Raw genomic sequence first — 15408 nt, forward strand, 5'->3', positions numbered from 1 at the left:
CTCTATAGAAAGGCTTTCACATAAGCTGAAAGCAAGTATCTTACACAAAATCTTTTTGCTTTAAAAAATACTGTGCTGCTAAGCAATACAGAGTTAATTACAATAGTAGTGATTCCAAATTCTCCACTGAGAACCCAGAAAATATTCACGTGAATTTTGAACATCTAACAGTCATTTGCACTATTCCAAATTCCCAGAGGAAGAGTCCATGCCTAACGCACACTGCTCAGGAGTCTAACTTTCCTAAAGCCCCTTACCTCTGCCATACATAGGAAAGAACATCTGTTAAAAGAGACAAACATTCTCAGTCAAGCACAGAATTAAACTGCTAAAGACAGCCCAAAACATAAATCTTGTTCCTTTCTGCAGTTCAGCAGATTGATAGCACTTAAAAACCCACTTCAGTTTCATCCTCTTCAAAACTGGGAAAACAATTACATTCTGGGTTTATTAAAAATAAATAAATTCATGGCCTTACTCTCTTCCCCAGCTCAGGAGGGGCTGGGAACCAGGACTACAAGAGCTCCACTCTCCTCACTCCACATCACTGCTACCTGCATGTCAAACATGCAGACAGCCTCAGTAGTCTTCCTCTCTCCCACAATGTCTCATTGACACCAGTGCCTGGATTAAAAATGCTGAATTTCAAACTCCTAACAATGAGGAAATGGGGGAAGAAGCAATGTTTGAGAAGTTTACACATCCAAGGTATCCTCAATGTCACTGTTTCACAGCGAAGGAGTTATGGCCCAAGTCAGCTTCAAAGCTGAATAAATTATGAAAAAGCAGTCCTTGTTAAAACAAAACACTAGGACTTCAACAAATATGTCAACATTCATAGACTGCTAAAAAAGATTTAAACTTGCATGCCAGTTTTAAGAGCTTAAGACTCATTCTCCATTTGAATATGTGAAAAATCACAGCATATGAATATATACTGAAAGAAAAAACAAGCAACAACCAGAGGGGACAAAAAAAGTACCACAACTTACATGTCACCTCCAACAGTTTCTGATCTGTCCTGTAATAATAAATCAAACAGTTGCCAAAACATGCTAACAAAGGCTTTAAAGTTTTATTTTTCCCGCTTCTGTTTATAAGGTAAGGGCTTTTTCCCTTTGTAAAAGTTAACTTCTTGATACCAAGAAACTGGACAAGCATCAAGGCTCAAGACTTAATAGTTCTCCATTTAATAATTTCTACCTCAAATGGAGGGGAGGAAAAACAAGTCCACACCCATGAATACTTCTAATCAGTGCAATAATGCCACAAACGCAGCTGCTGAACGCAGCATGTTTTCCATGCTTTGCAGCCACATGAGAAATAATGCACATTTGAGCCAGGTGTGAATCTGGGGAAGCTCATCAGAGTTTTGGCCTGGGGGGAAGTTTACAAAAACACAAGGGCTGGGCAAGGCAAGGCCTGCAAAGGCCAGCTGTGGCTGTAAAAAGCACTGCTAACATTTTTAATATAATTTATCATCCAGGGTAAGGACAGTGCACTGCTTTCTGCATTTGGACACAGGGCTTTGCAATTGCCTCTTCAACTGCAGCAACAACTCCACGTGTGTGGGGGGACAGTAATTCCACCTGGAGAACATCCCAAATTGTGAGGGGCAGTCAGGCAGGTGTGGTGGATAAATACACTTCACTCTTCAGCAATTTGTCAAACAAGATGCAAGCCCCACACTTCCCTCACCTGCAATGCCACAGGAAATAATGAATGAGAACAGCAGCATGTCCTGACTGAGACAGGATCAAACTACCAAAAAACACCATCCAGCAACTCTTGCAGGCCACTGCAAGAGGTGAGAACACTGTGGTGGAGTTTTTTCCCCGTTCATTCAAAAGGAGAGAGCTCTGACATGACCACATCAAGCAGCTGGCTGCACAGACCATGGGCTGGACTCTCAGCAGTGCAAAACACCTCTCTGGTCAGTAAATATCTGTTCACTGATGCTTTTGGGGTTTGTATTTGCAGAAAACAGCTCACATGCTGGTTTTGCACTCAAGTTGCTTTTTTCCTCCCTGCTGCAAATTTAACTGCTTGCAGCTTCCATTGACACAAAACATTCTCAAGATGGTTGTCACAGCTTGCCTTTCACTTAAAAATCCACGGGAACATTACAAGCTATACAAACCATGAAACCACTGCTTTTTATGATCACCAGCCCTTTAGACACTCTCCACTCCTCTGTTCCACCACTTAATGTGCAATGCTGTTTACTCTCACTGCAACCCTTTGAGGTCTTCTTGTTGCCACTACAACCCTTCCTGTCCTTGCTGACCTACAAACCTCAGGAGCTGAGCTATGTAAATAAATGGACATGCCCTTCACACAAAAAAAAACACCAAAAAAAAAAACCCTCAATGCTAACTACATGAATGCATCCTCTGATCTGAACAACCAGCAGTCACATATAAAGACCACAAAATTAAAAGCATTTTGTACACAGTTACAAGTCAGAGTTCATTCCAGCTGAGTTTCTACTTGACTGATGACATAAATCCATAACTCTGTCCATAAGAGCAATTAGCACTGAACAGCACCATTGACCAAACATAATAAATCCACTACAGCTCACTCTAAGAGACCATGACAGAAACTGGAGAGGAACAAACCTGCAGAGACCCCACCCAGTACAGTTAAAAGCAGAGGCCACTGATAAACCAGAGGGCCATTAGCACTGCACTTAGCAGAAAGAGCTTGAAATTATATTTGCAGAGGTCCTGAAACACAAATTAAAAAGGCTTGTGTTGAACATAATGATGGAGGTTCAGCTACTCGAGGGATTCCACCATGCCTGGAGAGGGAGGATGAGTTTTAGTTCTCAATGGGTTTGAAAGAGAGGAGAATTCCAGGGAACCAACTCCAAGCCAAAGACAACTGCAGCACCCAGGAGAGAGCAGAAACCTGAACCCCATCTTCAGAACCCTGGGGCTCTCACAGGCAACAAGCTGCAGACCACCTGCAGCCTAAACCAAACAGTGCAGACCTGGGAGAAACGCTGTGGGTTAAAGCTACTTGTGAGCAGTGTGTTTCCACAGTGTCCAAGAATGCTACAGAATTAAACACTGCAAAAAAAGGGCAAATGGAAAAAAGAGGAAGAATGGAGCACGCTAAAAATGCACTGAATTTTTCAACAAAACAAGGAAGGGGCAACATGAGAGGAGCAAATATCCAAAAGGAGCCTCAACTACAATGTCAGGAGACCAGTACAGGCTAGGTTTTAAAGCAGCCAACATGTTAAGGAGGGTGGGTGCTGACCCTTGACTAGAAAGAACTTGGAGTACAAAATACTGTGTTCTTTGGAAAAAAATGGAAGTATTTTCTGAAGGCAAGACTTTTTCTCTGCTTTCCAGAAAGAAGGAAATTAAGACCATGACAAGATTTTGCTCCAGGCAGGTCAGCACTTGCAAACAGATATTACTAACACTTTGGGAACAGCACAGCACTCACCAGAACAGTTTGTCTTGAACCACTTTCTGTAACCTATTTTTAAAATAAGCTTTGCTTTTGAGGGAAGGCTCTTCATGGGCCCCCAGCTCAGTGTGCTTGAATAGTATTTTCTAGTCATTAAATCCACCCTAGAATAGGAAAGAATAAAAAAAACCCTCACAGAAATTGAAGGGAAGCACGGCGAGTTTCAACTCTTCTCAGTGTAAAGGGGCACTGAACCAACTTAGGGCTGCTCTCACAAAGCTGCAGCGCTTTACCTTAGCTCAACACTTTATTTAATTCTTTTGGTAACCATAAGCACAGTCTTTGGGCTGGCCACATCACCTTGCTCACTCAGTGCCAAGCTCTGCTACACACCATCCAGCACCAAATCACCCCAGCTGCAATTCTTACACTACACTGGAGGAGCAGAAAGACTCTTCTGTCTCTTTTCTTCTCTCTCTTCTCCTCTCCTCTTTTCTCTCTTCTTTTCTTTTCTTTTCTTTTCTCTTCTCTCTTCTCTTCTCTTCTCTTCTCTTCTCTTCTCTTCTCTTCTCTTCTCTTCTCTTCTCTTCTCTTCTCTTCTCTTCTCTTCTCTTCTCTTCTCTTCTCTTCTCTTCTCTTCTCTTCTCTTCTCTTCTCTTCTCTTCTCTTCTCTCCTCTTCTCTCTCTCCTCTCTTCTCTCTCTCCTCTCTTCTCTCAACCTCTAGTCTCCTAGGACTACTTTTCTCTCCATCTCTACCCAGTTTTCATTATCCCAGTGTTTTTTTGCTGCATCCCTAACACACAAGATGAAGACCCTTCTTGAACCACAAGATCTAGATCCCACTGTTTTAGTTAGAAAGGTCTTCAAAAAATTATGGAAATTGAACTTTTCATAGCTCATGGAAGATTCTCAACAACAGGTTTTAGAAAAAAGCTGCTAAAAGATGAAATCACCAGATGCTGGGCCAATAACCAAACCTGAATGCTACAGACATCTCAGTATGCATTAAAATGAAATAACTGCTGTACAAAAACAAACCTAATTAAAAGCACAAGAAAGTAGCATATTGAAATCACTTAAATTACTATGAAATACTTCAGGGCCCTCTAGTGGTTTAATCTCTGGTACGAGAAAAAATCCACTAAAAATTGTTTTTAAAATAAGGCTACTGAGGTGTATGGCAATAATGTGCTCTATTTTTGTCACTCTCATGTAATTAATGGTATTTGGGCTGGAAAGCAGCCTAGCAAATTACCAGAAAGGTGAAAAAACTACAAACTAATCCCTGTTCACAAAATCAGCTAATGGGTAGCATTTTTTGTCTTCATAAAAATGAGAAATCACTCATTAACATTCTCTACTGTGCACAACCAAAAAAACACAAACAAAAAGGAACAAAAATCACAACCACTCTCCCAGATTCACACCACAATGAGTATTTCATTCAAAACTGAAATGCCAAACTCAAAACCAGCCCTCTACAGCCCCAAACTGCATGGTTAAAAAGAAAAATGTGAAAAATTGAAATTTCCTCAAAAAAACTGCATCTGCAAGATTTCATCCCCACTGTTCAGAACACTGCTTCATCTTTCATCTCTCACCCTAAAAGTTACATACTACTCTGGCTTTACTGGACAGAAAAAGTGATACAGAAAACAGGTAACAAATTTCCTCTAGAAACATGCCAAGAGAACTCAAAGCAAAGAGATGATCAGTCACAATACTTCCAGGTCTGTACCCCAGTCCAAGATGGTGTAAAAGGACAAACAGGATCAAATACCAGTTGCAAAGGTTTTCTACACCTACCTACATTAATAGAAAAGGAAGTCTCATGTCTTTTAGAGACCTCAAAACTACGACAAACAGGGGAAAAAAGCCACATAGCACCTCTTTTAGATCTGAAAGGTAAGTGACTGAGCTTGGAAATTATTCCAGCAGATCCTGTGATCAGGAGTGTAGTGGCAGGACAATGACAAAGACAACATTTAACTGCACAAATCTTTCACAGGCCAGAGTCAGAAGCCATGAACTTCAATCTAAACACAACTTAGGAGCAAGTGCCCAGAACCTTGAGGGATTTGGGAAGTTCTGAACCCAGCAGCAAACTGCAGCCACTCTGGAAAGGGCCATGACAGAACTACACATCCATACCTGCTCCTGGATCTCAGCTCCACCGCTGGCTCTGGGAAAGAGAACCCCACAGAACTCACCTCATGGAGGTTATACTGTGGATGAGCTTTTCAGATGGATCTGACAGCCTAGATGGAAGAATTATCTCAACTGGCTGCAGGCGCAGAACCCGACTCTCCAGCTCCGAGCGGGAAGCACTGTCCCGAAAACTGTCAAAAATCACTTCTCCTGTAGTTGGCTGGACTGCCTGCCAAACAAAAATGTGCACACATATACCCAGTGAATATTCACATTTTCAGGGACTGCTTCAGTGGCTCAAACTGTTAACCAGAAAGGAAATCTATGGTGTAAAATTATACAGCACCCCCACACACAGTGAAAGCGCAAGATCAAAAAACCTGAATGCGCTTTTTTTCAAACCCATGACACAACAATAACCTCAAAACACTAACACAACTTTGTCTTGGGAAGTGGCAACAATACCTTACAAATGTAAATGTGCTTTTGTTCTTAGCAGTCCATCACTGTTCAATTTTTAATACCAGACAAATCTACTAACTGAAGTCCATGAAATGCACATGTAATTCGAACTGGAATTTGAACACTTGCTTCTGTTGTTCTCTCCCAGCAACAGTAGGACATTCAAATAGAGACACAATCAAGATACTTTTTAATTAATTCATTACCAGCTGACTGGGCTTTGCTGTGTGTTTTGCTGGTTAAACAGGACTGGGTTTAATCTTCACCATAAAAGACAACACAAATCTGAGGTGTAAGTGGTAGCAAATCCTCTAAAGTCTCTTCCTCTAAAGAATGGTATTTTGTAGAGGAAAAAAGTGCTCACAAGCTTTAAAATATTGACCCTAAAAATGTTTAAACACTGAAATTTGTAAAGCATCTGAACTAATGTATTTGGTTAAAATACTAATACGTTTTCAAGTGAAACAGGAGCAACACCAGTTTGATAAATGTTAACTATCCACTCCATACCTTTTCTGAAATTTTCAAATATTAAGCCATCACACTTCACACACAGATCTTACCTAAAGTGCCTCTTTTTTCCAAAAAAAAAAAACCAAAAAAACAATTCCTACTTCCCCACAAAATAAAATCTGAAAGACAGAACAGTCATGAATTTAACAAGGTAGCCACCCACCTCCCCAGAAAAAAACCAAAATGCACAACGAAACTACCCCACGCAGACCCTAAAACAGACTCCTGAGAAACTAACTTACCATAATGCCTGTAACAATGTCACCTTTCTTCCTGTCCTTCAGGTGGTCCCCATTTTCACAGATGCAGAGGAGGTAGCTATCGGGGACATCTGCTGTTACCTCTTCAACATCTACAGAATCATCCAGCTTCAACAAAGGGTTCACATGTAACAAATGTTCAAAAAAATACTACACAGATTTGGGTGGACTGTTCACAGGTCTTTCCAGACCCAAGATTAACGTCTGAGAGTACAAGACTAACAATCTTTTTAGCTCCTGGTATCTATTAAGTTTGTTTGAGAAATTAAAATAAAAACATGAGGTAGACAAGACCGGATAGAGCAAAACAAAAAACTGAAGAAAAGAAAATAAATTCATTGGTTAAAAGCTGTTTCTCTCTTACTTTAACATTATTTAGGCAAGACCTGCAGGACACTGCGGATTTGCTAAGTCCACTCCATGACTTCAGAAAGCAACTACAGTAAACACAACAAACCTACAGCCAGCCCTGAAGAGACTGAACTGTTTGTAAAGACAGCAGTATGTTTTACCACAACATAAAATTAAAGGAACTTTATTTCCTGCTGCCACTCTTATGTCAGCCACTAGCTGCCCATGTTCCATCCTGGTGATAACACCAGAATCAAGGCCTCCCAAAGGTTAGTCTGAAACCAAGTTTATTTGAAAAGGATATCTTCTCCAATAAGTGTAGACTTAGTGTAGAGGGCAGTCAGCTTACGGCTGAAGAGAGAGCTTTTATTTTCTCCAGCAGCTTTCAGTGCTGCAGTTTCCATTTGTTTTATTACTCCAACCTACAGGCAGACCAACAAGAAACAAAGTTAGATATCTGGCAATAAACTATTATTTTTATTATTCTATACATCTGGTAATCTTTTAAGATGTGCAAACAACAAATGCATAACTCAAGCTGGAATGCATGATCAACAGAAAGGGCTCTCACATCAATCCTACTAATGAGATTATAAGGCAGTGCTTTTCCTGACCTTTTTCCTACTCCTGACTGCCCTCTCAACTTCTGTACCTGTGCTTCTCATCCTATTTTGAAACAATTTAGCTGGACATCGCTGCTTATTAGAGAATGGTTGCTTGCATCCAATTTAGAATCAACAAGTCCTTTTCTTAGAAATGGAAGCAGAAAAAAAGGCTATCACCAGAAAGCCACAGAATTACAGGGATGCAGAACAGGAAGAAACAGAGAGAAAAACAGTGGGCTGGGATAAGAAAAACAAGGATGTGAGGAATAATAAAACAGAGAGAAGATATGTACATTTCTCCTTATTAAATGCAAAACCTTGATACAAAAACACTGAGAAAAATAATTGTTCTGAAACTGTTCCTGAAAAAACAAAGATACTTCTCTGAATCTGCTAATGGCTCATGACACCCACAGCACAGAGAAACTGAAACAAAGGGAAGTTGGCCATTTCTACTGCAGGAACCAGGGATAACAAGCTGCCCACTTCTCAGCTGAAACCAGGGGCTGGTACAAGCAGTGCAAGTTCTCTCAGGGCTGGTGTGTACTCAATTAGCAGGAGTCAGGGGTAACCTTGTGTCCCTTGGCTACGAGGCGGCGCACGTGGACGAAGAGCCGGTGGCTGGGGATGCTGGCAGTCATGAAGTTGTGGTCCAGGTGACAGTAAATGTTCAGCTCCTTAGCTGCAATCTGCAACAAGAGTCAGCCAAAGGGTCACAAAGTAATCTAAGAAGGTAAGGAGCTTATCTCTATGACAACAGTGATGCACAACTACAATTAAAAGCTCGGTGACAAAGGGAGAACATTCCAGGAGAAAGCCTGGAGGGGCCCCTCCACCTCCCTGTCCCAGCATTGCCATAAACAGGGGATTCACTATCACAGGCTGCAGCTGTCAGGTTTTAAGGTTGCACCTTGATCTTTACCACTGTGAGGTAAACCACCCACACTGCACACACAGGGTCTGAAACACAGCTCAGCAAAAGGTCAAACGATTTCCACGCCACTAGAAACGCAGCAGGAATGGAAGCATTGGGTTTGTGGTCATAAAGATGGGATTAACCTAGCCAATCAACTAAAATACTGAAAAATCAATATTGAACAGCAGTGGAAACTAAATACTTGATAAAAAAGAGTAACAACACTTACTAAAATGTGACATTTTCATGTGTGATTAGTATGGTCTTTTTGCCCCAGGTGTTCACTGAGCAGAGGATGGGGTGCTAGGCAGGACCTGCAGGCAAACACTGACCTGTCTCTCTGAACTGCATATTTCTATTTCTGGGCTGTAAGTACACCAGCAAATGAGCAGACAAATTACACAGCACAAATATGATGGGGAAAATGAATTCCCAGTAACTAAGCAACATTTCTCACTGGTCTCAAGTGTGAAAATAGCACCAAACAAAGGTTGGTAGCAACGACTTTGGACAGATCACAAGAAAAAACATTATGAAACATTTACAAAACACCCCTTTAACATCATGTTTGTTATACAGTCCTTTCCAGCTCCTACAGATCTGCCATGTGTAAGTGCCACATCCTGGCATGCATTCAGGATGCTCTCTGCACCCAGGCTATACCTGCTACAGTCATCTTCTCTAACACCACCTGCTCCAATGCCTTTCAATCTGAAAGATTCCTAATGTCATACATCACAGTTATGTATTATGTATATATTATAGTAGAATTCTAAACCATTACATGCCATTCACCTCAGTAAGTTTTTCAACTTTAACTCTGACAAAACTCTGACTGGGAACTCACCTTAAATTCTCAATATACAAGACAGCAAGCACTACCATGTGATTACAAAGTAATAAATGCCATTTTGACCAAAAAAAAAAGTGTGCATAATGGATAGTCTTGAATTTCAGGACACAGAGATTTTCCAACCTGATTTCAAGTAACAAAACAAAACAAAATACCCCCTTACGCCCCCAGTGAAGTCGCCTTTCCAGAACTGACCACAGGCCTAGGATGACACCAGCATAATCCAAGTATCTTTCCATAATCTTGGAAAAAATTACCTCTGCATCTTGTCCAAAGAACCGGTATTTGTATCCACATTCCACACACAAAACAGCATCTTTATACTTTTTCTTCATTTCTATGAACTGGAGCTCTAGTGGAGTGTAAATGCTTTTGGTTCTTTTATTAAGATTAGTCTCTGAAGAATTTTGAGAATTTTCATAGGACTTAAGAGACGCAGAAAACTGACTAAGATTACATTGTAACTCCTCCTGTAAATAAAAGGTGGAAAAGTGGAAATTAGGAATCATCAAACAAATCAATTGCCCCCTCCTTGGTTTGCACTGACCACAGAGCTAAAGATTGCTCTTGCATTGAAGAGGCTCCAGGCTGCAGCACGATTATTGCAGCAGGATATGCAGAACACAGTACATTTGGAACTAAAAGGAATGAAAAAGTCATGAAAGTCAAAGTTAGCTGAATAGGGGAGAAATCAGAACACTATTGTATCAAAAGCTCTCAAAACACAGACCAAGACAATGCAGGCTGCAGAGACTGGGCAGCCTAAAGAGGCCATATATTGAAATAAGGATGAATCACTGCTCCCATTTAGAGGTGAGAAACTCCAGCATGAAGAGATTAATGATGTTCCAAAAATCCACAGTAAACCAAGGAATAAACCAATCTGAGTCTCAGCTCCCTGTCTCAGCCACCAAAACTATACTCTTTCTGCAGTCTGCACTTCCTCTGTAAGTTCAGCAAACCTCTCAGAACAACTTAAACACAGAGAATCAGCACTACAGTTTCTAAAACCTCAAATGTGAAATGCTTTGAGCTCACTCTGTCTGCAGTTTATCATTTGCAATGACATTACGTAGCCTATTCTTGCCGAGCAACTTCAGCTCTACCACGCTGTGCTGTTCTGTATTGTCAGCAGAGTGATGGTTTCAGAAGTGCAGAGAAAAATGCTGAAGTCTTTCACTTACAGCAAAATTCCTCCTCACTTACACCACAAGATCAAATACAGATAGTATTGGTTAAAAAAAATACAAATACAACACTCTCCAGAATTTTTTAAAGTATATGATTATTCAAAACCCAATTAGGTTGTGCTATAAATTCTGCATCTGCAAACAAATCAAATAAACTTCCATTTCCACCGAGGGTCCCATTCAGATTACAAAGTGAACAGACCGTTTAGCAGCAATGGTAATTCAGGAAAAAAAAAAAAAACAGAGATGGCTTAAATCATATACTTATATACTTTGGGTCATGGGAATGTACAAAGTGTGCAGTCAGAGAACAAGTGGGGAAAAACAGCACTTAGCTGTAACTGCAAATCCCCACAGCTGCACACCACTAAGCAAGAGAACCCAGCACAGCTCAAATAAAGCTGCCCTGCACCCAGAACTTGGGTGGCCTCAGGAGCTCAGATGTCTCTGCTGCAAAATCCTCAGCTCACAGACTCAGCACTCTTCGGTCCAAGGTCTGTGCCAGCCAAACAGGGTGACCTCGTCTCACTTTACAGGAAACTGTCATGACAAACCATGTGAAATAAGGGCATGAAGCCAGGCAAAAGGACTAGAAACAAACACAAAAGACGACTTGGTGAGATGGTCTAAGTTACCAGGTGGAGGAAAGTTACAAAGTAAAAAGCAGGACACAAACAGCTAAAAGGACCCCTTCCAAGGAAGGCAAGAAAAATCAATTTTCTGGGTTCTCCAACCAACCACATCCTCATAACCTCAACCCCTTACCACAACAGAATTATCTTGCCACAAGCTGCTCACTCCAGCATTTGGACCCCACATCCACACAAAGCAGACCCCCCAGTTAAAGGGCACAGCCCTCAGACAGGGAAGGTTAAAATCAGCTTTTCATACAAGCGCCTTCCCTCAAAAGCCAGATGGAGAACTCCACTAAAGAGCAGCCACCACAGTAAGCCATGAGATGCATTCTAGGACCTGAGCAGCTGACCCCCAAACCCCCCCTACCAATTAACTAATGTTAACTACCCCCATAAGTAAACGGGAAGCAAAATACCATTATTCCATTCAAGTCTCTAGACTTGTACCATAGATATCATCATGACAATATTTTGTGTGAGCTACCCCCACCTTCTGCAGATGAAAAAGCAGTGATACCTTTACTAGTTAGATTTACCAGCAACTAGATTAAGCCACATCTCAGTGATAACCCTACACAATATTTTCAGAAAGAAAGCCTGTTGGAAGTTTGAGAGCCCACATCTGGAACTGAAAGGAAGCTGAGCAAAGTGCCTCTCTGAACATGGGTTAGTTATTAGGGTGTTACAGCTTCCCTCAGAGGCACAGGTGACACCAACAGAGCTTCTGTTCCCTCATGATGCTGCTGTTCAATGGTATCACTAGGGAGCCAGGGCAGCCAACCTGCTCACCATGCAAGGAACTTCAGGAAAACATCTGTACACAAACACAGGTCTGTGGGGTTCTGCTGCACCATTCCACGTCACAGCACAGGAGCACAAAGGGGAGCTTGTGCCAGAGTTTGCTGGTTTAACTCATAGCTCTGCATACCTTCTGTGCCACCTTTGGGCTGCTGTCCCAAGATGGAAGAGGATTTTTCAGTTCTGAGCTCCTCCCAGTAACACTGGGACATTTTTCTGTCTCCTGAAAGCCATCCTCCCGGAGGCTGGTACACTGCTGGTTTGGATCACTGCAGAACTCTCTCAGCCTGCCCAGAGTTTCCAAACAGATACGGGACTTCTCACACTTCTGAGATTCTTCTTTTGGTGAAAATTCATAACAAAAACACATTAGCAACTTATTTTCTAAAAGAGAACATCTGTTAGAAGAACATCAGTAAGCACAGACACAACCATTTTGCTCCACGTCTCTCTTCCCTGTGCTCCCTCTTTTCTCCCACTGCAGTATTTCTGCCAGCCTGACAGAATCATGCACTGAAACAGCTTGGTTAACTTCCCTGGAAAACCAATATTCCTCACGTGTGTGCTTCTCTCTAAGTGGGAAGAGATTGTTTTTTGGACTGACAACTGCACAGCCATAAAGTTAGCTAAGAAGACTGGGAATCAAGCAGGTTTTCTTTCAATACACTTCTTTAGGCAGACAGTATTGCCTCTTGAGGGTGTACTAGTGATACTTCACATCAACAAATGTAATGCCGTTCCCACTTTGAAACTCAAGAGGCTAATTCTTCCTATTGAAACATAATGAACTTTACATTCACTGGTTTTCATACCAGCATTACCTTATTAAATTCTCTGCTCAAAGCCAGATGGAACTCAGGCATTTCTGAGGCAACAGAGCAGCTGACAATGAAAAACTTATTTACTGGCTGCCAATGCTTGAGGGTTTGCTAACAGTCAACTCACTTTTATCCTGAGTCTTCAGTGGGTTACAGATCTCTTCCAGAGTAATCTGCCGTACCTTGGTCTTCTTTTCACAGGGTTCATTGCTTTCAGTAGATGTGCTCCTTTTTGTGCCACATTTAGAAGCCTGAAATGTAAATTAAAATATTAAGTTCAGTTATCTTTTCTGTTTCCTCTTCTCTTAAAGAGAACAAACAACTTCTCAATAAGTTAAGGAAAAATTGTCCAACCTCCCATCCCTGGTATTGCTCAAGGCCAGACTGGAGGAGCTTGGAGCATCCTGCTCCTTAGATGTCTTTTGAAACATGCATTTAGAACACTATGTAAACAGAAAATTCACCAATTTTGCTGTTTCATCACTGACCTTTTGCAAGAAGCTTTACTAAATATGAAGTAACTTGTAAATCCAACAGAACATAAACACTTTTCACAGAAGCACACAACAGGTGCTTTCAGCAGCTTGCATCCACATTTCATATCGTGACCTCAGATGGTTTAACCATGGAATTTAAAATTCTTTGGAACTAAGCAGGAACTCCAGCCTCTAAACCAACTAAACCCAAAACCTCCATAAAACCACAGCCCACATGAGTAGCAGTTTTCAAGCCCACTGTTAAATACCACCAAATTAACATTAATTAGGCAGTTTATTCCACAAGGGCAGAAAGATGTAACCACACCTTTCAACATATATTTGGACCAAAGGCAACCAAAATAGCTGACTTGAGTCACAGGTAAAAAAAGCAAACACCCTCCAGGGCCAGAAGGGGCTGGAAACAGTAAGTACAGGGAGAGTGGAAAATACAAACTCAAAATTAAATGCACCTGTAGAGACACAGCCACTTTTCCCCAGCGGTGACACAGGGAGGATGTGCACCACTGCAGGCTCTTTTGGCCTTGCACCTACCAGCACTCAGACCCTGAATCACTGAGCTCCAGCACCTGGGACAAGAGCACAGCTCACTCACTGCATGCCAGAGCTGCCCAAAGATGGGATTCCTTGCTCAGCGTGCCACAAGCCAGCAGTGACACCCTGCAGAGAGACCCCAGTCGGGGCTGGGTGCCCCCCGGGCTGTTCCAGCACCGCCCTGCCCTCTCCCTGCCATCAGCGCCATTGCTCACACACAGACAGAGCCGGGGCTCCCCCAGCCCTGCCCCTGGCCCGCAGCGCCCCAATTGCCCCGCAGGCTGGGTGAGCGCAGCCGGCTCTGCGTGACCTGCAGGGCACACGGGGGCCCTGAGCCTTCCCACGAGTCTGCCAGGCATGCAGGGATGTACACCAACATCCTGATTTACATCCCTGAAACTTGCTAACTGCAGGAGCCCTTGACTAAGGGATGCAGCTGCTGCCCGTCCCACTGGTCAGGTCTCATTTCTGGCTGATCAGGCTTCAAAGAACACAAAGATCAAACCTCAGAGAACATCCTCACTTATGGTAATCTTAATATATTCCACATTTTACAAAACTGGAAGGCACAGGGGTTCAACACTGGTGAGAAGCCCCGATGGCATGGACCAACATGCTGGCCTTGCCCAGATCACCAAACCTGTGGCAAGCCCCAGCTCCCCTATAACAGGCACATCCTGTACCACACGATCCCAGGGGATTTGGGGCTGGCAGGTTCCTCTGGAGTTCCCAGCCCAGCCCTGCCCAGGCAGGGTGCCCTGGTCCATCCCACAGGCAGGTGTCCAGCTGGGGCTGGGATGTCCCCAGACAGGGACACTCCAGGCCCTCCCTGGGCAGCTGTCCCAGGGCTCTGCTGTCCCTCCATGGACACAAGTTCTCCCTCCTGCTGCCCTGCACCTCGCTGCCCTTTCTTTGATGGCCACTGCTGCTGCTGCTGGCACTGGCAGCACCGAGCAGAGCCCGGCCATGCTCTGGCGGCCCTGGAGATGTCTGGGTGCATTGATGGCATGCCTGGCAGCGTTCCCGTCTCCAGCCTGCCCAGCCCAGCTCCCAGAGGTGCTGCAGAGCCAAATCCTCTCTGGGGCCTGCCCTGGGCCCTGTCCAGCAGCTCCGTGTCCTTCCTGCCACGCTGGCCCTGAGGACCCGGGCACCTGTGCCCACACAGATCGTACAGCCGGGAGCTAGCAGCCTGTCCCACAGTGTCCGTGCGCCGGTCAGGGATACCGGGATGGACACCGGGATGGACACCAGGATAGCGGGCCATGCCCGCCCCGCCCCGCCCCGCGCACCGTGTAGCGGGGCCCGCGCTCGCCGCCGCTCGCCGCCGCCCCGAAGAACCTGCTGAGCACCGGCTGCCCCGCGGCCCCGCCGCCCCGCCGGCCCCGCGGCATGGCCGGGCCCTGC

General features: G+C 43.5%; 1 protein-coding gene across 1 annotated transcript in view; it reads right to left on the reverse strand.

Moving 5' to 3' along the window:
* The window catches only part of MSH3 (mutS homolog 3), a 94471-nt gene extending 79076 nt beyond the window's left edge, over positions 1-15395 (reverse strand). The window contains exons 1-8 of the mRNA XM_030968778.1: positions 15294-15395; positions 13101-13224; positions 12286-12494; positions 9790-10002; positions 8336-8452; positions 7463-7580; positions 6790-6935; positions 5635-5801 (exon numbers count right to left, since the gene is read on the reverse strand). Of these exons, the coding sequence (XP_030824638.1) occupies positions 5635-5801; positions 6790-6935; positions 7463-7580; positions 8336-8452; positions 9790-10002; positions 12286-12494; positions 13101-13224; positions 15294-15395 (1196 nt within the window). The remainder of the gene's footprint in view (positions 1-5634; positions 5802-6789; positions 6936-7462; positions 7581-8335; positions 8453-9789; positions 10003-12285; positions 12495-13100; positions 13225-15293) is intronic.
* Positions 15396-15408: the final 13 nt, after the last annotated feature.

Source organism: Camarhynchus parvulus, chromosome Z (assembly GCF_901933205.1).
Source record: "Camarhynchus parvulus chromosome Z, STF_HiC, whole genome shotgun sequence".
Classification (NCBI taxonomy): Eukaryota; Metazoa; Chordata; class Aves; order Passeriformes; family Thraupidae; genus Camarhynchus; species Camarhynchus parvulus.